Source organism: Mesoplodon bidens, assembly GCF_964165515.1.
Source record: "Mesoplodon bidens genome assembly, chromosome: 3".
Lineage (NCBI taxonomy): Eukaryota > Metazoa > Chordata > Mammalia > Artiodactyla > Ziphiidae > Mesoplodon > Mesoplodon bidens.
In genome coordinates this window covers 61,057,664-61,082,730 of record NC_138178.1, presented here as the reverse complement: position 1 = coordinate 61,082,730, position 25,067 = coordinate 61,057,664, and the positions used below count along the sequence as shown (strand labels likewise).

The 25,067-nt window shown below is 37.3% G+C and overlaps 1 protein-coding gene across 7 annotated transcripts in view; it reads left to right on the top strand.

The window, feature by feature from the left end:
• Positions 1–25,067, top strand: part of MYO9A (myosin IXA) — a 284,585-nt gene that overhangs the window by 209,057 nt on the left and 50,461 nt on the right. For all 7 annotated transcript variants that reach the window (XM_081228009.1, XM_081228011.1, XM_081228012.1 and 4 more), the window contains 5 exons: positions 10,736–10,848; positions 14,272–14,414; positions 17,270–17,493; positions 17,981–18,097; positions 19,640–19,828. In XM_081228009.1, the coding sequence (XP_081084135.1) occupies positions 10,736–10,848; positions 14,272–14,414; positions 17,270–17,493; positions 17,981–18,097; positions 19,640–19,828 (786 nt within the window). The remainder of the gene's footprint in view (positions 1–10,735; positions 10,849–14,271; positions 14,415–17,269; positions 17,494–17,980; positions 18,098–19,639; positions 19,829–25,067) is intronic.

Genomic DNA, 25,067 nt, shown 5'->3' with positions numbered 1-25,067 from the left:
TAGCTGCTGTTTCTTTTTTTTTTGGCTGCATTGGGTCTTCATTGCTGCACTTGGGCTTTCTCTAGTTGTGGCGAGTGGGGGCTACTCCTTGTTGCAGTGCACGGGCTTCTCATAATGGTGGCTTCTCTTGCTGCAGGGCACAGGCTCTAGGCACGTGGGCTTCCGTAGTTGCAGCACACGGGCTCAGTAGTTGTGGCTCACGGGCTCTAGAGCACAGGCTCGGTAGTTGTGGCGCACGAGCTTAGTTGCTCTGGGGCAAGTGGGATCTTCCTGGACCAGGGATTGAACCCATGTCACCTGCATTGGCAGGTGGACTCTTTTTTTTCTTTTTTTTTAACATCTCTATTGCAGTATAATTGCTTTACAATGGTGTGTTAGTTTCTGCTTTATAACAAAGTGAATCAGCTATACATATACATATATCCACATATCTCCTCCCTCTTGCGTCTCCCACCACCCTACCTATCCCACCCCTCTAGGTGGTCACAAAACACTGAGCTGATCTCCCTGTGCTATGCGGCTGCTTCCCACTAGCTAGCTATTTTACATTTGATAGTATATAAGTCCATGTCACTCTCTCACTTCGTCCCAGCTTACCCTTCCCCTCCTTGTGTCCTCAAGTCCATTCTCTATGTCTGCATCTTTATTCCTGTCCTGCCCCTAGGTTCTTCAGATCCATGGTTTTGTTTTAGATTCCATATATATGTGTTAGCATATGGTATTTATTTTTCTCTTTCTGACTTACTTCGCTCTGTATGACAGTCTCTAGGTCCATCCACCTCACTACAAATAACTGAATTTCGTTTCTTTTTATGGCTGAGTAATATTCCATTGTATATATGTGTCACATCTTTTTTTTTAACATTTTTATTGGAGTATAATTGCTTGGCAGTGGTGTGTTAGTTTCTGCTTTATAACAAAGTGAATCAGTTTTACATATACATATATCCCCATATCTCTTCCCTCTTGCATCTCCCTCCCTCCCATCCTCCCTATCCCACCCTTCTAGCTGGTCACAAAACACCGAGCTGATCTCCCTGTGCTATGCGACTGCTTCCCACTAGCTATCTATTTTACATTTGGTAGTGTATATATGTCCATATATACACTACCACTCTCTCACTTTATCCCAGCTTACCTTTCCCCCTCCCCATGACTCCAAGTCCTTTCTCTAGTAGGTCTGCATCTTTATTCCTGTCTTGCCCCTAGGTTCTTCATGACCTTTTCTCTTTTTTTTTTAGATTCTGTATATATGTGTTAGCATACGCTATTTGTTTTTCTCTTTCTGACTTACTTCACTCTGTATGACAGACTCTAGGTCCATCCACCTCACTACAAATAACTCAATTTCGTTTCATTTTATGGCTGAGTTATTCCATTATTATTCCATTATTATTATTATTATTATTATTCCATGAGTTATTCTCATGGAATAATACTCATTATTCCAATAATTATTCCAATAATTATTGGAATTATTATTCCAATAATACTCATTATTCCAATAATACTCATAATACTCATTATTATTCCATGAGTTATTCCAATATTCCATTGTATATATGTGCCACATCTTCTTTATCCATTCATCTGTCGATGGACACTTAGGTTGCTTCCATGTCCTAGCTATTGTAAATAGAGCTGCAGTGAACACTGTGGTACATGACTCTTTTTGAATTATGGTTTTCTCAGGGTATAAGCCCAGTAATGTGATATCTGGGTCATATGGTAGTTCTATTTTTAGTTTTTTAAGGAACCTCCATACTGTTCTCCATAGTGGCTGTATCAATTTACATTCCCACCAATACTGCAAGAGGCTTCCCTTTTCTCCACACCCTCTCCAGCATTTATTGTTCGTAGGTTTTTTGATGATGGCCATTCTGACTGGTGTGGGGTGATACCTCATTGTAGTTTTGATTTGCATTTCTCTAATGATTAGTGATGTTGAGCATCCTTTTATGTGTTTGTTGGCAAACTGTGTATCTTCTTTGGAGAAATATCTATTTAGGTCTTCTGCCCATTTTTAGATTGGGTTGTTTGTTTTCTTGATATTAAACTGCATGAGCTGCTTGTAAATTTTGGAGATTAATCTTTTGTCAATTGCTTCATTTGTAAATGTTTTCTCCCATTCTGAGGGTTGTCTTTTCGTCTTGTTTATGGTTTCCTTTGCTGTGCAAAAGCTTTTAAGTTCCATTAGGTCCCATTTGTTTATTTTTATTTTTACTTCCATTACACTAGGAGGTGGATCAAAAAAGATCTTGTTGTGATTTATGTCATAGAGTTTTCTGCTTATGTTTTCCTCTAACAGTTTTATAGTATCTGGCCTTACATTTAGGTCTGTAATCCATTTTGAGTTTATTTTTGTGTATGGTGTTAGGAAGTTTTCTAATTTCATTCTTTCACATGTAGCTGCCCAGTTTTCCCAGCACCACTTATAGAAGAGGCTGTCTTTTCTCCATTGTATATCCTTTCCTCTGTTACCAAAAATAAGGTCACCACATGTGCATGAGTTTACCTCTGGACTTTCTGTCTTGTTCCATTGATCTATATTTCTGTTTTTGTGCCAGTACCATACTGTCTTGATTACTTTAGCTTTGTAGTATAGTCTAAAGTAGGGAACCTGATTCCTCCAGCTCTGTTTTTCTTTCTCAAGATCGCTTTGGCTATTTGGGGTCTTTTGTGTTTCCCTATAAATTGTGACATTTTTTGTTCTAGTTCTGTGAAAAACGCCAGTGGTGGTTTGATAGGGATTGTATTGAATCTGTAGATTGCTTTGGGTAGTAGAGTCATTTTCACAATGTTGATTCTTCCAATCCAAGAACATGGTATATCTCTCCATCTGTTTGTATCATCTTCAGTTTCTTTCATCAGTGTCTTATAGTTTTCTGCATACAGGTCTTGTGTCTCCTTAGGTAGGTTTATTCCTAGGTATTTTATTCTTTTTGTTGCAGTGGTAAATGGGAGTGTTTCCTTAATTTCTCCTTCAGAATTTTCATCATTAGTGTATAGGAGTGCAAAGGTTTCTGTGCATTAATTTTGTATCCTGCTACTTTACCAAATTCATTGATGAGCTCTAGTAGTTTTCTGGTAGCATCTTTAGGATTATGTATGTATAGCATCCGGTCATCTGCAAACAGTGACAGTTTTACTTGTTTTCCGATTTGGATTCCTTTTATTTCTTTTCCTTCTCTGATTGCCAGGGCTAAAACTTCCAAAACTATGTTGAATAATAGTGGTGAGAGTGGGCAACCTTGTCTTGTTCCTATCTTAGTGGAAGTGGTTTCAGTTTTTCACCATTGAGAATGATGTTGGCTGTGGGTTTGTCATATATGGCCTTTATTATGTTGAGGTAGCTTCCCTCTTTGCCTGCTTTCTAGAGGGTTTTTATCATAAATGGGTGTTGAATTTTGTCGAAAGCTTTTTCTGCATCTGCTGAGATGATCATATGGTTTTTCTCCTTCAGTTTGTTAATATGATTTATCACATTGATTGATTTGCATATATTGAAGAATCCTTGCATTCCTGGGATAAACCCCACTTGATCATGGTGTATGATCCTTTTAATGTGCTGTTGGATTTTATTTGCTAGTATTTTGTTGAGGATTTTTGCATCTATGTTAATCAGTGATATTGGCCTGTAGTATTCTTTCTTTGTGACATCTTTATCTGGTTTTGGTATCAAGGTGATGGTGGCCTCCTAGAATGAGTTTGGGAGTGTTTGTCCCTCTGCTGTATTTTGGAAGAGTTTGAGAAGGATGGGTGTTAGCTCTTCTCTACATGTTTGATAGAATTCGCCTGTGAAGCCATCTGGGCCTGGGCTTTTGTCTGTTGGAAGATTTTTTTTTTTTTTTTTTTTTCGGTACGCGGGCCTCTCACTGCTGTGGCCTCTCCTGCTGCGGAGCACAGGCTCCGGATGTGCAGGCTCAGCGGCCATGGCTCATGGGCCCAGCCGCTCCACGGCATGTGGGATCTTCCTGGACCGGGGCACGAACCCACGTCCCCTGCACTGGCAGGCGGACTCTCAACCACTGCGCCACCAGGGAAGCCCCTGTTGGAAGATTTTTTATCATAGTTTCAATTTCAGTTCTTGTGATTGGTCTGTTCATATTTTATATTTCTTCCTGGTTCACTCTTGGCAGGTTGTGCATTTCTAAGAATTTGTCCATTTCTTCCAGGTTGTCCATTTTATTGGCATAGAGTTGCTTCTAGTAATCTCGCATGATCCTTTGAATTTCTGCAGTGTCAGTTGTTACTTCTCCTTTTTCATTTCTAATTCTATTGATTTGAGTCTTCTCCCTTTTTTTCTTGATGAGTCTGGCTAATGGTTTATCAATTTTGTTTATCTTCTCAAAGAACCAGCTTTTATTTTTATTGATCTTTGCTATCATTTCCTTCATTTCTTTTTCATATATTTCTGATCTGATCTTTATGATTTCTTTACTCTGCTAACTTTGGAGTTTTTTTGTTCTTCTTTCTCTAATTGCTTTAGGTGCAAAGTTAGGTTGTTTATTTGAGATGTTTCTTGTTTCTCAAGGTAGGATTGTATTGCTATAAACTTCCCTCTTAGAACTGCTTTTGTTGCCTCCCATAGGTTTTGGGTCATCGTGTCTCCATTGTCATTTGTTTCTAGGTATTTTTTGATTTCCTCTTTGACTTCTTCAGTGATCACTTGGTTATTAAGTAGTGTATTGTTTAGCCTTCATGTGTTTGTAATTTTTACAGATCTTTTTCTGTAATTGATATCTAGTCTCATAGCGTTGTGGTCAGAAAAGATGCTTGATATGATTTCAATTTTCTTAAATTTACGAAGGCTTGATTTGTGACCCAAGATATGATCTATCTTGGAGAATGTTCCATGAGCACTTGAGAAGAATGTGTATTCTGTTGTTTTTGGATGGAATGTCCTATAAATACCAATTAAGTCCATCTTGTTTAATGTATCATTTAAAGCTTCTGTTTCCTTATTTATTTTCATTTTGGATGACCTGTCCATTGGTGTAAGTGAGGCGTTAAAGGCCCCCACTATTATTGTGTTACCGTCGATTTCCTCTTTTATAGCTGTTAGCCGTTGCCTTATGTATTGAGGTGCTCCTATGTTGGGTGCATGTATATTTATAATTGTTCTGTCACCTTCTTGGATTGATCCCTTGATCATTATGTAGTGTCCTTCCTTGCTCTTGTAACAATCTTTATTTTAATGTCTATTTTATCTGATATGAGTGTAGCTACTCCAGCTTTCTTTTGATTTCCATTTGCATGGAGTATCTTTTTCCATCCCCTGACTTTCAGTCTGTATGTGTCCCTAGGTCTGAAGTGGGTCTCTTGCAGACAGCATATAGATGGGTCTTGTTTTTGTATCCATTCAGCAAGCCTGTGTCTTTTGGTTGGAGCATTTAATCCATTCACGTTTAAGGTAATTATCGATATGTATGTTCCTATGATCATTTTCTTAATTGTTTTGGGTTTGTTTTTGTAGATCCTTTTCTTCTCTTGTGTTTCCCACTTAAAGAATATCCTTTAGCATTTGTTGTAGAGCTGGTTTGGTGGTGCTGAATTCTCTTAGCTTTTTCTTGTCTGTAAAGCTTTTGATTTCTCCATCGAATCTCTATGAGATCCTTGCCAGGTAGTATAATCTTGGTTGTAGGTTCTTCCCTTCCATCACTTTAAGTATATCATACCACTCCCTTCTGGCTTGTAGAGTTTCTGCTGAGAAATCAGCTGTTAACCTTATGGGAGTTCCCTAGTATGTTATTTTTCGTTTTTCCCTTTCTGCTTTCAATAATTTTTCTTTGTCTTTAATTTTTGCCAATTTGATTACTATGTGTCTCGGCGTGTTTCTCCTTGTGTTTATCCTTTATGGGACTCAACACTTACTGGACTTGGGTGGCTATTTCCTTTCCCATGTTAGGGAAGTTTTCGACTATAATCTCTTCAAATATTTTCTCTGTTCCTTTCTCTCTCTCTTCTCCTTCTGGGACCCCTATAATGCGAATGTTGTTGTGTTTAATGTCCCAGAGGTCTCTTAGGCTGTCTTCATTTCTTATTTCTTTATTCTGTTCCGCAGCAGTGAATTCCACCATTCTGCCTTCCAGGTCACTTATCTGTTCTTCTGCCTCAGTTATTCTGCTATTGATTCCTTCTAGTGTAGTTTTCATTTCAGTTATTGTATTGTTCATCCCTGTTTGTTTGTTCTTTAATTCTTCTAGTTCTTTGTTAAACATTTCTTGCATCTTCTCGATCTTTGCGTCCATTATTTTTCCGAGGTCCTGGATCATCTTCACTATCATTATTCTGAATTCTTTTTCTGGAAGGTTGCTTATCTCCACTTCATTTAGTTGTTTTTCTGGGGTTTTATCTTGTCCCTACCTCTGGTACATAGCCCTCTGCCTTTTCATTTGTCTGTCTTTCTGTGAATGTGGTTTTTGTGCCACAGACTGCAGGGTTCTAGTTCTTCTTGCTTCTGCTGTCTGCCCTCTGGTGGATGAGGCTATCTAAGAGGCTTGATGGGAGGGACTGGTGGTGGGTAGAGCTGACTGTTGCTCTGGTGGGCAGAGCTCAGTAAAACTTTAATCTACTTGATTGTTGATGGGTGGGGCTCCAACACTAGCAGGTAGGTCTGGTTCAGCCTCCCCTGGGGTCACTGCTCCTTCCCCTGGGTCCCAACGCGCACACTACTTTGTGTGTGCCCTCCGAGAGTGGAGTCTCTGTTTCCCCCAGTCCTGTCAAAGTCCTGCAGTCAGTTCCCACTAGGCTTCAAAGTCTGATTCTCTAGGAATTCCTCCTCCCATTGCCAGACCCCTAGGTTGGGAAGCCTGACGTGGGGCTCAGAACCTTCACTCCAGTGGGTGGACTTCTGTGGTATAAGTGTTCTCCAGTTTGTGAGTCATCCACCTAGCAGTTACAGGGTTTGATTTTACTGTGATTGCGCCCCTCCTACCATCTCATTGTGGCTTCTCTTTTGTCTTTGGATGTGGGGTATCTTCTTTGGTGAGTTGCGGTGTCTTCCTGTCAATGATTGTCCAGCAGCTAGTTGTGATTCTGGTGTTCTCGGAAGAGGGGTTGAGAGCACGTCCTTCTACTCTGCCATCTTGGTTCCTCTCCTCATCCCATAGGTTTTGGGTCATTGTGTTTTCATTGTCATTTGTTTCTAGGTATTCTTTGATTTCCTCTTTGATTTCTTCAGTGATCTCTTGGTTATTTAGTAGTGTATTGTTTAGCCTCCATGTGTTTGTATTTTTCACAGATATTTTTCCTGTAATTGATATCTAGTTTCATAGCGTTGTGGTTGCAAAAGGTACTTGATATGATTTCAATTTTCTCAAGTTTACCAAGGCTTGATTTATGACCCAAGATATGATCTATCCTGGAGAATGTTCCATGAGCACTTGAGAAGCAAGTGTATTCTGTTAGTTTTGAATGGAATGTCCTATAAATATCAATTAAGTCCATCTTGTTTAATGTGTCATTTAAAGCTTGTGTTTCCTTACTTATTTTCATTTTGGATGATATGTCCTTTGGTGAAAATGGGGTGTTAAATTCCCCTACTATGTTTGTGTTACTGTTGATTTCCCCTTTTATGGCTGTTAGCATTTGCCTTATGTATTGAGGTGCTGCTATGTTGGGTGCAAAAATATTTACAATTGTTATATCTTCTTCTTGGATCGATCCCTTGGTCATTATGTAGTGTCCTTCTTTGTCTCTTGTAATAGTCTTTATTTTATTTATTTATTTATTTTTTCCTTTTTTTTTTTTTTTTTTTTTGCGGTACACGGGCCTCTCACTGTTGTGGCCTCTCCCGTTGCGGAGCACAGGCTCCAGACGCGCGGGCTCAGCGGCCATGGCTCATGGACCCAGGCGCTCCGCGGCATGTGGGATCCTCCCGGATCGGGGCACGAACCCGTGTCCCCTGCATCGGCAGGCGGACTCTCAACCACTGCGCCACCAGGGAAGCCCATAGTCTTTATTTTAAAGTCCATTTTGTCTAATATGAGTATTTCTACTCCAGCTTTCTTTTGATTTTCATTTGCATGGAATATCTTTTTCCATCCCCTCACTTTCAGTCTGTATGTGTCCCTAGGTCTGAAGTGGGTCTCTTGTAGACAGCATATATGTGGGTCTTGTTTTTGTATCCATTCAGCCAGTCTGTGTCTTTTGGCGGGAGCATTTAATCCATTTACATTTAAGGTAATTATCGTTATGTATGTTCCTATTACCATTTTCTTAATTGTTTTGGGTTTGTTATTGTAAATCTGTTCCTTCTTTTGTGTTTCCTGCCTAGAAGTTCCTTTAGCATTTGTTGTAAAGCTGGTTTGGTGGCGCTGAATTCTCTTAACTTTTGCTTGTCTATAAAGGTTTTAATTTCTCTGTCGAATCTGAATGAGATCCTTGCTGGGTAGAGTAACCTTGGCTGTAGGTTTTTCCCTTTCCTCACTTTAAATATGTCCTGTTGCTCCCTTCTGACTTGCAGAGTTTCTGTTGAAAGATCAGCTGTTATCCTTATGGTGTTTCCCTTGTATGTTATTTGTTGTTTTTCCGTTGCTGCTTTTAATATTTTTTCTTTGTGTTTAATTTTTGATAGTTTTATTAATATGTGTCTTGGTGTGTTTCTCCTTGGATTTATCCTGTATGGGAGTGTCTGTGCTTCCTGAAGTTGATTGACTATTTCCTTTCCCATATTAGGGAAGTTTTCAACTATAATGTCTTCAAGTACTTTCTTAGTCCATTTCTTTTACTCTTCTTCTTCTGGGACCCCTATAATTCGAATGTTGGTGCGTTTAATGTTGTCCCAGAGATCTCTAAGACTGTGCTCAATTCTTTTCATTCTTTTTTCTTTATTCTGCTCTGCAGTCGTGATTTCCTCTATTTTTATCTTCCAGGTCACTTATACGTTCTTCTGCCTCAGTTATTCTGCTATTGAGTCCATCTCTAGAATTGTTAATTTCATTTATTGTGTTGGTCATCATTGTTTGTTTGCTCTTTGGTCCTTTTAGTTTCTTGTTAAATGTTTCTTTTATTTTTTCCATTCTATTTCCAAGATTTTGGATCATCTTTACTATCATTACTCTGAATTCTTTTTCAGGTAGACTGCCTATTTCTTCTTCATTTATTTGGTCTCGTGGGCTTTTACCTTGCTCCTTCATCTGCTGTTTGTGTCTCTGTCTTCTCATTTTGCTTAACTTACTGTGTTTGGGGTCTCGTTTTCGCTGGCTGCAGGTTCGTAGTTCCTGTTGTTTTTCGTGTCTGCCCCTAGTGGCTAAGGTTGGTTCAGTGGGTTGTGTAAGGCTTCCTGGTGGAGGGGACTGGTGCCTGTGTTCTTCTGGATGAGGCTGGATCTTGTCTTTCTGGAGGGCAGGACCATGTCTGGTGGTGTGTTCTGGGGTGTCTGCGACCTTAGTATGATTTTAGGCAGCCTCTCTGCTAATGGGTGGAGTTTTGTTCCTGTCTTGGTCGTTGTTTGGCATAGGGTGTCCAGCACTGTAGCTTGCTGGTTGTTGCGTGGAGCTGGGTCTTAGCATTGTGATGGAGGTCTCTGGGAGAGCTTTCACCGTTTGATATTACATGGAGCTGGGGAGGTCTCTGGTTGATCAATGTCCTGAACTTGGCTTTCCCACCTCAGAGGCACAGGCCTGACACCCGGCCGGAGCAGGAAGACCCTGTCAGCCACATGTCTGGTCTCCACTTCTGCTGGTGTTGAGGTTCACACCTCTAGCCTTCTGTTGGAGTCACCCCACCGATGAAGACAGGACCCTCAGCAGCCGATTGTTGGCAGGTGGATTCTTAACCACTGCACCACCAGTGAAGTCCCTGTTTCATATTATTTTGTCTAAGTTTTCCTTTTATTTTGTTTTTGTCTTTGGTTGTTTCAGGCAAGAGTATAGAACAGGTTCTTGTTACTCCATCTTGGCCAGAAGCAGATCTGTTCTTTAAATTTAACAGTTCAGGATATTTGCTATTTCTGTTGATAAGGCCATAGTCATGCAGACCAAAAGGTTAAAGAAAAGATTATAACTGTAGAAAAATGAAATATTAGAAAAATGACTTGAATAGGTAACAAGAAATTCTGTCCTCCAAATGGTATTGTCTTTAAAGGGGCACATTGTAAACAAATGGAGCAAGAGTTATCAATTGAAATTCAGGTCCTTTTTATAGCTATGTAAGTTGTTCATAATTTAAACCATTAGTGAGTATAATGATATTTTATTCTTTGGTCTTTTGGTTTTTCTTATCTTCCTGTGTTCTAGCTCTTTTAAACCCTTAACTGGATATAAAAATCTATAATAGCAAGTTAGCCATAAAAATAATTATCATCTTTTTAGGGACAAATAAAAGAAGGTATGAAAAACTATGCTTAGTATTCTAGATTTATCAGGTCCTGGATCTTTTGTCTCTATCTTTAGATGGTTTTGATTTTTTTTCTTACTTTTCCACTTGATGTTCTTTTTTTTCTTTCACTCTACTTGATATTCTTTGTTAAATTGTTGGGAAACATGAGCTGGTAGTTCCTGTTTAGCGTTTTCATTGACCCAAGTTCTCTTTACTTCAGATTACTGTATGAAGTTAATGGAGTTTTTAGTAGGTTTTTTTATTTGAATGCATCTCTGAGTAATATGAATGTATTTTTGAATGTTTTTAATAGGTGTAATTCTCAAATAATTCTATAACCTGAGTTTTAATTACAGTGCTATGATATAATTACTTGGTTTTAAGGTCTTCTTTACATATGTAATTATTACAGACATCACAGCGTTTTTCCTCAGTTGATGAAGAAGCGAAGCTTCATAAGACCATGTCTCAAGGAGAGATTACGAAGTTGGCAGTGAGACAGAAGGCTTCAGGTTCAGATATAAGGTATAAAGCATACACTGGCTGTTAATAGGGGTAATATAATTTTATTTACTAATAGACCATAGTTAAATACTGAGCATCTTTTTAAAATCATAATTGATAGAATAGCTATCAATTTTGAAAGTTTTGAAATTTATTTTTCAACAAAGACTAAGTACCTCCTGTGTGACAGTAGCATAACTAATTCAGATATATATAATGAGCTTTGTCTGTTGCTGTGTGTAACACTGTGGTTTGGGCAAAGTCTTTACGTCATTATATGACTTAGGATTTTTGGTTGTAAAAGAAAAGAGATTAGACCAGGTTAGATTGAAAATATTTTCCAGTTTTGGACTTGGACTCTGTTCTGTTTTAAGTGTTTTACAAATGGAACTGGAAAAGACTTTCAGGAAAGAACTCTGTTCTCTCTAGGAGAGTATATGAAGTGTTTATTTATCAAGAATATGTCTTTGTCCCTTACTGTGTTATATAAGGCAATTGGGCCCTCAGTGAACACTTCAATATCTCATTGGAATCTATCTGGTTCATAACCCTGTTAAAGATCACTTCCTCAATGACTGTAGAGGCATAATCCAAGGTAACCCAAATCTAGAGCAGATTATGCTGGAGATCAAATTTTGGGAAACAAAATGTAACATAGAGAAAACGTACAGGTGGAGATAGCAGATTAACTATATAAATTTAATTTCCACATCCTCCTAAAATAACAAAACCTATACAGGCCAAAAACAACAGGAGACAGCAATAATAAAACAGGAGACAGCAGTAATACAAACGTGGAATCCAAAAAGTAGATAGACAAATTTTAGATGTCTTTATAGATAGGAGAAAGTTGAATCCTAAACCAACTGGGTAAAACTGAGAAAGAAGCATCTGGCTGACTGGTCTTCCCCAATCCTAGCAGAAAACAGGAGATTTATTTTCTGGAAAGGATAAGACAGAAGATTTCTGCACTTGGAGGTAACCAGATACAGTTGAGGACTGGGGTACATATTTGGAACAGGGAGATTTAATGAATGTTTACATACTGAATGTTAAGATCCCCCAGATTTTTTTCTGTATTCAGCTTCCACGTTTCACATACCCTCTAAGCAGATGATTCAAAGAGTCTTTGGGACTTCCATCCAACCCTCATGGAAAGACCTAAAGATATTGCTATCAGGGGCTCTCCCTACAAATTGGACCAGCCAGATAACCCTACAAGGACGACCACAGTTTGGAAGCCCCACCAATGCACACTAGACCTTCCAAGAAACTTGTTTATACCCTACTTTTGATCACCACACATTTGAGGAGACATCGGAAGTGAAAGAATCTAAAACTAATGGATAAAATACAACTTGGAAGCAATAAACTATACAGGGGAAAGAAAACTTCAAGACAGACAAATACAACTATCAATAGACCTTCTGCATAAATAAATATAACTACATTCATGAAACCAAACAGAATACTTTAAAGGGAAACATTCATAATAAAAAGTATTTGAAAATTGAAACTGTGATAGCATGAAGAAGTCAGAAGAGTTAGAAAGAAAGTTGAGGACATCTGTCAGAAAGTTGAGCCAAAAGACAAAGGGATAGAAGAGACAAGAAAAAATAGGAAAATTAGAGGATCAGTTCAGGTCATCCAGTGACCCACTGATAGGAGCTCTGGAAAGATAGGACAAAGTAAAAATAAAGTAATTCAAATAAATTTCATGGAACTGAAGGACTTGAGTTTCTATAGATTGAAAGGACCCCCTGAGGGCCCAACATAATGAATGATGGTGAAAGTAGCTTTTAAAGTGATGGTTGTACAGCAATCACTGAGGGAACCATGCCAGATTAGAGCAGGTTAGATGGCTCTGGGAAAGATTTCTTCAAGAACATGGAACTGATGTTGTACCTACTATGTTTCAACATGTTGAGAGGAGATACTCACAAATGGGGAGACACTTGGAGGTGAACTGGATGTAGGAAAGTGAGCAAATGTAAAACAAAACACTAACTCTAGAAACAAAACACTAACACTAACCATATTGGTTATGGAGGGTACTGTATGTCCCAGTTGTGAATATTATTTACAGAGTAAAAAAAATAGTGAATACTACTGAAAGAAAATACTGTATATTGATCTAACTAAAATTATGATATTCTGTTGCAGGGATGTCTGTGTTTGTGGAGAGTATAGAACTGGAGTGTTGGAATATGCTTAATTATTATTTGTGGTCACAAATATGATAGCATTATAAGTATGGTAAATATTAAAAGAATCAGTTAAATAAATTCAAAAGGGTTGCTCTAGGGAGCAGAAAAGGAATGAGAATGGCAGGAGAATGCTATCATTTGTAATAAGTCTTGTAGAATAATTTCCCTTTATACTATATGGATGTATAGGATTAGTAATAAGCTATTAGAAAAAGAAGGAAGCATGGATAAAAGAACATGGGCTTCAAAAGCAGACAGACCTGATTTTTTTTTTTTTTTTTTTTTTTTTTTTTGTGATACGCGGGCCTCTCACTGTTGTGGCCTCTCCCGTTGCGGAGTACAGGCTCCGGACACGCAGGCTCAGTGGCCATGGCTCATGGGCCCAGCCACTCCGCGGCATGTGGGATCCTCCTGGACCAGGGCACGAACCCATGTCCCCTGCATCGGCAGGTGGACTCTCAACCACTGCGCCACCAGGGAAGCCCCAGACCTGATTTTAACTTCCATCTCCATCAGCCCTCTGAGCCTCAGGTTGCTCATGTGTAAAGTTAGGATAAAAATACCTATTTATCATGGTAGTTGTGAAAAGAAGGCATCATAAGTAAGGCATAGTGCCTGGCTCCTAGTCGATGCTCAAAAAAAAAGGAACCAAAAAATTAATGTACAAGTAAGCCTCCTAATACAAGGTTAGGATACATACTATATGGTCAGTAAATGTGAACTGTTATTATCTCAGGATGTTTCCTTGATTTATATGATGGGAGAGAGTATATAAGCACTAAGAATGAGGCAATATAGAGCATAGTAGGTGTGATTCTCAACTTTGTTACTCACTGGCTGTATAACCTTGGGAAAGTTACCTAATGTTTAAGCTACCAGTTTTTCACCTGAAAAACGGTTATGGTTTGAATGTAAACTTGTTGTTATAGTTAATTAAGGTAATTCTATATAAACACTTGTACCTGGAGCATGATAACAACTCAAATAAATGGTGGTTTTTGTTAACATCCCTGAGTCTCATTATTTCTGTATTCAAGATGAGGAAACTATCATTTACCCTCCAGATGAAGTTTAAATGTACAATTGAAGATTAAATATGACTAAACTTAACTGTGAAGGTTAAATGAATTAATTCATACGAAAGGTGTTTATATAACTTAAAGTGACGTACAGATATTGTCAATAGGACATGCTAATTTCCATTGTTACTTTTTTTTTTTTTTTTTTTTGTAAACAGACCTCAGAGAGCTAAGATGAGATTCTGGGCCAAAGGGAAACAAGGGGAGAAGAAGACTACCAGAGTGAAACCTGCCACCCATTCGGAGGTTTCGGCACTCTTTGCTGGCTCAGATATGATTCCAGCTCATCAGTTTCCAGATGGTAAAAATGGACAAAGGGTGGAGATTGTCTTCATAATTTCTGTTTACTCTTTTTGAAAGTTTACTATCCCTCTAGTATTTGTAATGGTAATCCTGTTGGTGAGATATTCTAATGAGATAGGACCAAGATTGTTAAGTCCCTCCTTAACTAACAGATAATTATAAAATTAAATTTTACCTATAAAAGAAGTTTCAGGGAAATGTGGCACAAAACAGTGAAGTAACAACAACTTCAATAATGATTGTGAATCTTCGATTAGCCTCAGTTTTCTAAAGTGTAAAAATCTAACCATCATTCATTCACTTAACAAATGTATATTCCTAGTAAAAATTAATGACAGCAGCTAATTTTTGAGTGCTTACTACATACAAGACACTGTACTAAGCATATTGTATGTATTAACTCCATTGATCCTCACAACAATTTTTTGAGGTTGGTATGATTATTATTCCCAGTTTATAGATAAGAAAGCTGAGGCACAGAGAGTTATTTGCTTATACACGTATAGCAATTGGCAGAGCTGAGATTTGAATTCAGGCAGTCCAGCTCCAGAGTCTGTATTCATAACCATTGTGCTAAAGTACCTATTATATGTTCCTGGGACTTTATAGTGGTAGCTGTTATTTTAACTTTTGGGGCATCAATCATAGCACATTAGAAAATACCCAACAGTTAGTTCATCTGTTGAGATATGGCCTTTCTAAATGCTAGAATTATTAACTCTCCAAGGATTCCAATAGTCCCAGTATTAGAAGATTAGCCCATTCTTCCCAAGCCCTTTGCTCAAGTATGTATGAATGTTTTTAATTACCATGTAAAGATGCCAGCTATCTTAAACAGGGATATACATCAGAGGTGGATGTGTAGTAATGAGTGGGTAAAATACCGGTGGGTGGACGAAATATCAGTATTGAATAAAATAGAAAGAGGCCCTAGGAAGAAAGTTATTATCTCTAAGAAGAGATAGAACAGGCCCAGTTAAAATAAGTAAACAAAACTTCTCACATCTAGAATGAGATAAAAATAAAGGGACAAAGGATAAGATAAAGGGAGGAAAGATCAAGTTTCACATGGGAATGGATCAGCCAGAGCGGAGGCATCTGTGTGTCAAAGGAAAAACTGGGGGCTTCCCTGGTGGCGCAGTGGTTGAGAGTCCGCCTGCTGATGCAGGGGACACGGGCTCGTGCCCCGGTCTGGGAAGATCCCACATGCTGTGGAGCGGCTGGGCCCGTGAGCCATGGCCGCTGAGCCTGCGCGTCCGGAGCCTGTGCTCCGCAAAGGGAGAGGCCACAACAGTGAGAGGCCCGCGTACAGCAAAAAAAGAAAAACTGGTAGAAATTTAATTAGAACCCTGTTTTTCTGTCTTGTGGCTTTGCTCCTATCACTTTGCAAACTGATATGGATAAAACCAGTAGTAAATGAAGTGAATACTACAGGTTCAGTTTGGAAAATTTGGAATTCCTAAGAGGATCAATTCGTTTTATCTTATCTGGTTTATAGTAGTCATTCTAAATTTTTCATATTTCACAGTTATATTCTCCACTGCTGATTTCCAAGAAGGAATTAGGAAGCTCTTTGGTTGAAATATATATTATTAGCAGACTTCATTGTGTGTTTGCTTAATAAGGATACGTGTATAAAAATTGATTGTAGCCTTTTTATTTATCTTTGGGTAGAAATTTATTAAGGTAGCCCTTGTTTTTAATGCTGAAATTGGATTATGGACAGTTTATTTAGTAAGTATTATTTCTTTTAGTATAAAGAACGATATTGACTTTGCTAAATGAAATAATTAGATACTTGTATATCTAGGTTATATAATGGAATTAATATTAGTTGACACCAATTTGAATATACTTATATCCTATATCTTTATAATTTTTATTCTGGTGTCATATCTCAAGTTTGTTTCACTTCCTGCCTAAGGTGGCATTTAGCAAGTAGGGGGCTATTTTTTTTCCTTTATTGTCAGAATTAGCTTTTAGATGGAATGAGGATATACCATTGGACAGAAGGTAAGGTAAATATATGTGGGGAAAACATATGTGAAATGGGGCCAGCTTTCTCATCAAGCCCTAGGTAGGTGTTGGCAAATCCAGTGTAGTTCTAGATTATAATGGAGTACATGGAACCCAATTTCTCTGGTGTAAACAATTGCAGAGAAAATTTCTTGTGTTTTCCAATATTATATACAGAGCTAGTTAATTCCAGGAATTATCTGAGAAATTCATAGAGTTATTTGGGAAATATGTGTGAAAATCCTAAATAGCAAAGAGACACAGGCAGAAGTGAACCAATTGAGTTACCTGGTTCCCTAAATAGAGGTTGCCAGCCTAACACCAGATATTGTCACGGGAGCATTTATGGCTTTAGACCCTAGTAAACAAATAGTAATAATTATCAAACTTCACTGGTTTATTGGATTTGTATATAGCTGGATGTTCTTTCAAACAGATATAGTAAAGCAATGACTGGGTTAATAGTCAGCATTTAACATGCTAGTGTGATTGTGTACTCTTCTTTCTTTTCTTTGGGACTGAGGTCTTTGGGATCCAGGCTTCAGTTCTACAAGACACTTCCATCCAGTTTTTCAGTATCAGACCTCATCTCTTTGGGAGACGCGATAGAATTTCCCATTGAAAAGTGATAATTCTTAAATACATTTTCTGTACAAATGTACAATCTGGATTTACTGCCTAACTGCCTGAACTTAAACATTAATGTTACTTTACTTTTCAGATATTTACATGTTTCCTTCAGTGACTTACTAAAGGAACTTAAAAAAAGAAGGATGTAGAGGTTTCAGTATTTTTACTAAAAGAAAATTTTTTTGGACACTCTATCTTGATTTATAGAATTATCTCAGAATCAGCCAACACCTCCTTTGAGTCCAGAATTGCCTGGGAGTTGCCGGAAGGAGTTCAAAGAGAACAAAGAGCCTTCTCCAAAGGCAAGGCGCAAGCGAAATGTGAAGATCAGCAGCGTGGCTTTGGAGTCTATGCATTGGCAAAATGACTCTGTCCAGATCATAGCAAGTGCCAGTGATTTAAAAAGCATGGATGAATTTCTTCTGAAAAAGGTACCCTTTGCCTCAGGCCCCTGAGCAGCTTTGACTGTGGAATGCTTGTATATCAGGATATGCCCCCTAAAGGATATATGCTTCAGTAAGTTAGAGCGTCTGTTTCTTTACCAGAAAGGTGCAAATAATAGGATTTGTATGAGTTAGACTGCGTAGACAGGATTTAAAGTTTTAGGCTTTACTGTTGACTTCAGTTTTACCATAACTGTCATGTTGCATTCTGTATGGGAAGGTGAGGCTTGTCATTGCACACTTTCAGTTGTCTTTTTGGTAGCAGAACTGTGGAATCATACAATGTTAGAAGGGACTTTAGAAATCATCTAGTAGTAATAAAACTTTGGCTATCTGGTCATGCTTTTATCTGGGTTCCATGATAGTTTTCCCTTTCAGGACGGTCATTGTTGAAGAAACAGTATGTGTCCAGAGTGGCATTCACTTCTTTTCAGTTTAGTTGATTGTGTACAAAATCTCTTTCTGTGGTCCCCAGATGAATGACCTAGATAATGAAGACAGCAAGAAAGACACACTAGTGGATGTTGTATTTAAAAAAGCTCTGAAAGAATTTCGGCAGAATATCTTCAGCTTTTATTCATCTGCATTGGCGGTAAGTTAAACTGTGTCAGGAGATATTCAGAAGTTTAACATATGAAAAATTTGACAATGCCATAAAAAATAATACAGGGGCCGTGTTCAACTAGAGATTTCTCCAGTGTCTTCTTTTTGTTTTAGGGATAGATGGGGAAAAGCATACTGACTGATCTCAGATTAATAGCATTCTCAAATTTCCTTGAGCAGTTTTTTTTCCCCCCCTGTTATAGGTATATTTTCATCTTAAGGTATTGAATTCAGATATTCTAGGTATGATTCTTTTTCATCCAGTGGCTCTTGACTATTTTGACTTCTCATGATCCTTTTAGCTCTGGCTCCAGCTTCTAATTCTCATTTGTGTTGGAATTATTATACTTTTTTATTCAGTAGAATTAGAGCAGTTTATGTTCACCAATTTCTATATATGAGTTTGTATCACTTTCAGATTTACCTATACTTTCATATGATGTTGGTCATGGTTTAGAAAATTTATTATTGGTGCTAAAGTATATAATAATTAATACTTTTGATCTATAGAATCTTTATTGGTATCTGAATTGTCATATTTATTCTATAAAAATAATTTGTATTTAATTGGTTTTTCTTTGTTCAACCTGTAATTTAATGTGTAAAGAGAAATCAGGAGAACTTTCCTATGTATATTCTGCTCAGTATAAGATTTTTTTGCCTTTTAAAAATAGGAACCATGCAGTCTTAGAGAGCAATAATTTCAAGACCATAATAAAGTAGTAATCAGGCTACGGCAAATGACTAGGTTTGGGTAGAGACAATGTTGGCCATATTTTTCTAATCCTGCTAACTGCTTGTCATGCTTCATACCTTTATTTTCTAGGTTAGGGACCAATATACTTTGTATCACATAGGAAGAGCCAACGTTATGAAATAGAGCTTAATAGTGGTTTTCTAACCCTGGATCAAAGAGGTTCAACTTCTAATTCTGAGGAGGTGAAAGAGAAATACATTTTAAATGTATATAATACATTTTGGTCATTTAAATGCTGTTTTTTTTCTTTCTCATGAAGACTCCACACCTCATTTAAATAAGTTAAAAGGAATTCCATGTAGATTCCTTTGCAAGAAATATGGTGTTATTCTAAGCATGTCATTCTTCTTTGGAAAAATGAATCAAAGTAAAGGTTGCCTGATGTTTCACTAGGCAAGAATTCAGGTATTCACTTTTTCAGTTTTAGAGTGGAACTATCTAAACAAGGTTCATTTCTGGGGATAGGTAATTAAGAGGGATGCAAATAATCTTTATAGCTAAATATAGTTAAAAATTCCCAGGGCTTTCTCCAATTATTACATTGTTTAAACTGTTAGGTATTTTACTAAAATTTAGCAGGTTTTATTCTGCAGACATTCCATAGTAGAGTGGAAATTTACAAATACCACATGACCTCATGGACATGTCCATTAGAAAGTGTATCAGGATCCTAATTTTTATTCAAAATAACTACCCAATAAAAATTGAATCAGTCTTCTATATATAAAGAATTTCTTCATAAAACCTTACATTTCTTCTCTTATTGCTTATTAGATAGATGATGGGAAAAGTATACGGTATAAAGACCTCTACGCGCTATTTGAACAGATTTTGGAAAAGACCATGAGGCTTGAGCAGCGTGATTGGAGTGAATCTCCAGTCAGAGTTTGGGTCAACACTTTTAAAGTGTTTTTAGATGAATATATGAATGAATTCAAGACTCTGGAATATATACCCACAAAGGTAAATATATTTTGATTTCTAAAAGGATTCAGTTATGAATTCTTCTTAAGAGTCTGGGACATCTGGTATTTGAGAAAAACATTACAGTGAACATGTCAGCTACTTTAGCACTACTTTAGATCCAGCAAACTCCATTCTGTCCTAAAAGTTCATCAGACTGTATTATCAAAGCCTTCTGCCATTAATATATTCTTCACTGAGTTAAAATATAATGTTGTGCCATTAAGATTATACCCTCAGCTTTGATAGAGGTCAGTACATAAATTTCCTTTTGAAAAACAGAGGTTAAAGACGTGATTCGTTGTATCATCTAGTGGCCTTTATGTAAGGACCCACGAATTATATTTCTCCTTGAATTAGGTTTTAGGAAAATGTGTGTTTCTGAAAATCTATATAATAGTAATAATAAACTTTATTTATTGAGTACCAGGAATTATACTAGGTGTTTGATATTTTATTTACTTCTTGCTTCAGCCCTATTAAATAATTATTATGAAATTCTTATTACAGAAGAGATAGTAGGCTTAGAGAAGGTTGTCAGTGTGTTTCCTTTTAGTACCCCAGCTGAAATAATTAGGTATCTGATTATTAGGTAGCAGGAATACTATTAATCCTTCTTATTGTCTCCCATTTTATTTTCAGTTATTCTGGTTTATGTATATTTAGATTTATAAAACATTTGAAATCATTTTGAAGTAATCAGATATAAATAAATCCTTGAAAATTCTTCTATTCTACATCTAAATTGGGGTCTTATGTTATGCAGAAGAAGATTCTTACTAGGCTTATACTGCCTTCTTTTGTAATTTTAAAAGATTAGATTGAGATTGTTCTCTACTATGGCTAACAGGAAACATCATATGTAAAAGAACTTTTCCATGTCCCAGATGATACCTTTTTTAAAAATATTTATTTATTTATTTATTTATTTATTTTTGGCTGCACTGGGTCTTCGTTGCTGCGTGCGGGCTTTTCTCTAGTTGCGGCGAGCTGGGGCTACTCTTTGTTGTGGTGTGTGGGCTTCTCATTGCACTGGCTTTTCTTCTTGCAGAGCACAGGCCCTAGGCGCGTGGGCTTCAGTAGTTGTGGCTTGCAGGCTCTAGAGCACAGGCTCAGGAGTTGTGGTGCACAAGCTTAGTTGCTCCGTGGCATATGGGTATCTTCCCCAGAGCAGGGCTCGAACCCATGTCCCCTGTGTTGGCAGGTGGATTCTTAACCACGGCGCCACCAGGAAAGTCCTCCAGATGATGCCTTTTGTTTTTTAATTTAATTTTATTTATTTTTTTTATACAGCAGGTTCTTATTAGTTACCCATTTTATACATATTAGTGTATATATGTCAATCCCAATCTCCCAATTCATCCCACTACCAGCCCCGCCGCCACTTTCCCCCCTTGGTGTCCATACGTTTGTTCTCTACATCTGTGTCTCAATTTCTGCCCTGCAAATGGTTCATCTGTACCATTTTTCTAGGTTCCACATATATGCGTTAATATACACTACTTGTTTTTCTCTTTCTGACTTACTTCACTCTGTATGACAGTCTCTAGATCCATCCACGTCTCTACAAATGACCCAATTTCGTTCCATTTTATGGCTGAGTAATATTCCATAGTATATATGTACCACATCTTCTTTATCCATTCGTCTATCGATGGGCATTTAGGTTGCTTCCATGACCTGGCTATCGTAAATAGTGCTGCAGTGAACATTGGGGTGTCTTTTTGAATTATGGTTTTCTCTGGGTATATGCCCAGTAGTGGGATTGCTGGATCATATGGTAATTCTATTTTTAGCTTTTTAAGGAACCTCCATACTGTTCTCATTAGTGGCTGTATCAATTTACATTCCCACCAGCAGTGCAAGAGGGTTCCCTTTTCTTCACACCCTCTCCAGCATTTGTTGTTTGTAGATTTTCTGATGATTTCCATTCTAACTGGTATGAGGTGATACCTCATTGTAGTTTTGATTTGCACTTCTCTAATAATTAGTGATGTTGAGCAGCTTTTCATATGCTTCTTGGCCATCTGTATGTCTTCTTTGGAGAAACGTCTATTTAGGTTTTCTGCCCATTTTTGGATTGGGTTGTTTGTTTCTTTAATATTGAGCTGCATGAGTTGTTTATGTATTTTAGAGATTAATCCTTTGTCTGTTGATTCGTTTGCGAATATTTTCTCCCATTCTGAGGGTTCTCTTTTCGTCTTGTTTATGGTTTCCTTTGCTGTGCAAAAGCTTTGAAGTTTCATTAGGCCCCATTTGTTTATTTTTGTTTTTATTTCCATTTCTCTAGGAGGTGGATCAAAAAAGATCTTGCTGTGATTTATGTCAAAGAGTGTCCTTCCTATGTTTTCCTCTAAGAGTTTTATAGTGTCCAGTCTTACATTTATGTCTCTAATCCATTTTGAGTTTATTTTTGTGTATGGTGTTAGGGAGTATTCTACTTTCATTCTTTTACATGTAGCTGTCCAGTTTTCCCAACACCACTTATTGAAGAGACTGTCTTTTCTGCATTATATATCCTTGCCTTCTTTGTCATAGATTAGTTGACCATAGGTGCATGGGTTTATCTCTGGGCTTTCTATCTTGTTCCATTGATCTTGTTTCTGTTTTTGTGCCAGTACCATATTGTCTTGATTATTGTAGCTTTGTAGTATAGTCTGAAGTCAGGGAGTCTGATTCCTCCAGCTCCATTTTTTTCCCTCAAGTTTGCTTTGGCTATTCGGGGTCTGTTGTGTCTCCATACACATTTAAAAATTTTTATGTTCTAGTTATGTAAAAAGAAATGCCGTTGGTAATTTGATACAGATTGCATTGAGTCTGTAGATTGCTTTGGGTCGAATAGTCATTTTCACAATATTGATTCTTGCAATCCACGATCATGGTATATCTCTCCTGTTTGTGTCATCTTTGATTACTTACATCAGTGTCTTATAGTTTTCTGAGTACAGGTGTTTTACCTCCTTAGGTAGGTTTATTCCTAGGTATTTTTTGTTGTTGTTGTTGCAGTGGTGAATGGGATTGTTTCCTTAATTTCTCTTTCTGATCTTTTGTTGTTAGTGTATAGGAATGCAAGAGATTTCTGTGCATTAATTTTGTATCCTGCAACTTTACCAAATTCATTGCTTAGCTGTACTAGTTTTCTGGTGGCATCTTTAGGATTCTCTATGTATAGTATCATGTCATCTGCAAACAGTGACAGGTTTACTTAATCTTTTCCAATTTGAATTCCTTTTATTTCTTTTTCTTCTCTGATTGCCATGGCTAAGATTTCCAAAACTGTTGGATAATAGTGGCGAGAATGGACATCCTTGTCTTGTTCCTGATCTTAGAGGAAATGGTTTCAGTTTTTCACCATTGAGAATGATGTTTGCTATGGGTTTGTCATATATGGCCTTTATTATCTTGAGGTAGGTTCCCTCTATGCCCACTTTCTGGAGAGTTTTTATCATAAATGGTTGTTGAATTTTGTCGAAAGCTTTTTCTGCATCTATTGAGATGATCATATGGTTTTTATCCTTCAATTTGTTAATATGGTGTATCACTTTGAATTGTATATATTGAAGAATCCTTGCATCCCTGGGATAAATCCCACTTGATCATGGTGTATGATTCTTTTAATGTGTTGTTGAATTCTGATTGCTAGTATTTTGTTGAGGATTTTTGCATCTATAATCATCAGTGATATTGGTCTGTAATTTTCTTTCTTTGTAGTATCTTTGTCTGGCTTTGGTATCAGGGTGATGGTGACCTCATAGAATGAGTTTGGGAATGTTACTTCCTCTGCAGTTTTTTGGAAGGGTTTGCGAAGGATGGGTGTTAGCTCTTCTCTAAATGTTTGATATAATTCACCTGTGAAGCCATCTAGTCCTGGACTTTTGTTTGTTGGAAGATTTTTAATCACAGTTTCAATTTCCTTACTTGTGATTGGTCTGTTCATATTTTCTATTTCTTCCTGGTTCAGTCTTGGAAGTTTATACCTTTCTAAGAATTTGTCCATTTCTTCCAGGTTGTCCATTTTATTGGCATAGAGTTGCTAGTAGTAGTCTCTTAGGATGCTTTGTATTTCTGCAGTGTCTGTTGTAACTTCTCCTTTTTCATTTCTAATTTTATTGTTTTGTGTCCTCTCCCTCTTTTTCTTGATGAGTCTGGCTAATGGTTTATCAATTTTGTTTATCTTCTCAAGGAACCAGCTTTTGGTTTTACTGATCTTTGCTATTGTTTTCTTTGTTTCTATTTAATTTATTTCTGCTCTGATCTTTATGATTTCTTTCCTTCTGCTAACTTTGGGTTTTGTTTGTCCTTCTTTCTCAGTTCCTTTAGGTGTAAGGTTAGATTGTTTATTTGAGATTTTTCTTGTTTCTTGAGCTAGGATTCTATTGCTATAAACTTCCCTCTTAGAACTGCTTTTGCTGCATCCCTAGCTTTTGAATCGTCGTGTTTTCATTGTAATTTCTTTCTAGGTATTTTTTGATTTCCTCTTTGATTTCTTCAGAGATCTCTTGGTTATTTAGTAACGTGTTGTTTAGCCTCCATGTGTTTGTGTTTTTTACGTTTTTTTCCCTGTAATTGATTTCTAATCTCATAGTGTTGTGGTCAGAAAAGATACTTGATATGATTTCAGTTTTCTTAAATTTACTGAGGCTTGATTTGTGACCCAAGATGTGATGTATCCTGGAGCATGTTCCATGTGCACTTGAGAAGAAAATGTAATCTGCTGCTTTTGGATAAAATGTCCTATAAATATCAATTAAATCTATCTGGTCTATTGTGTCATGTAAAGCTTATGTTTCCATATTAATTTTCTGTTTGGATGATGTGTCCATTGGTATAAGTGAGGTGTTAAAAGTCCCCCACTATTACTGTGTTACTGTCGATTTCCTCTTTTATAGCTGTTAGCATTTGCCTTATGTATTGAGGTGCTCCTATGTTGGGTGCATATATATTTATAATTTTTATATCTTCTTCTTGGATTGGTCTCTTGATCATTATGTAGTGTCCTTCCCTGTCTCTTGTAACATTCTTTATTTTAAAGTGTATTTTATCTGATATGACTATTGCTACTCCAGCTTTCTTTTGAGTTCCATTTGCATGTAACATCTTTTCCATCCCCTCACTTTCAGTCTGTATGTGTCCCTAGGTCTGAAGTGGGTCTCTTGTAGAGAGCATATATATGGGTCCTGTTTTTGTATCTATTCAGCAGGCCTGTGTCTTTTGGTTAGAGCATTTAATCCATTCACGT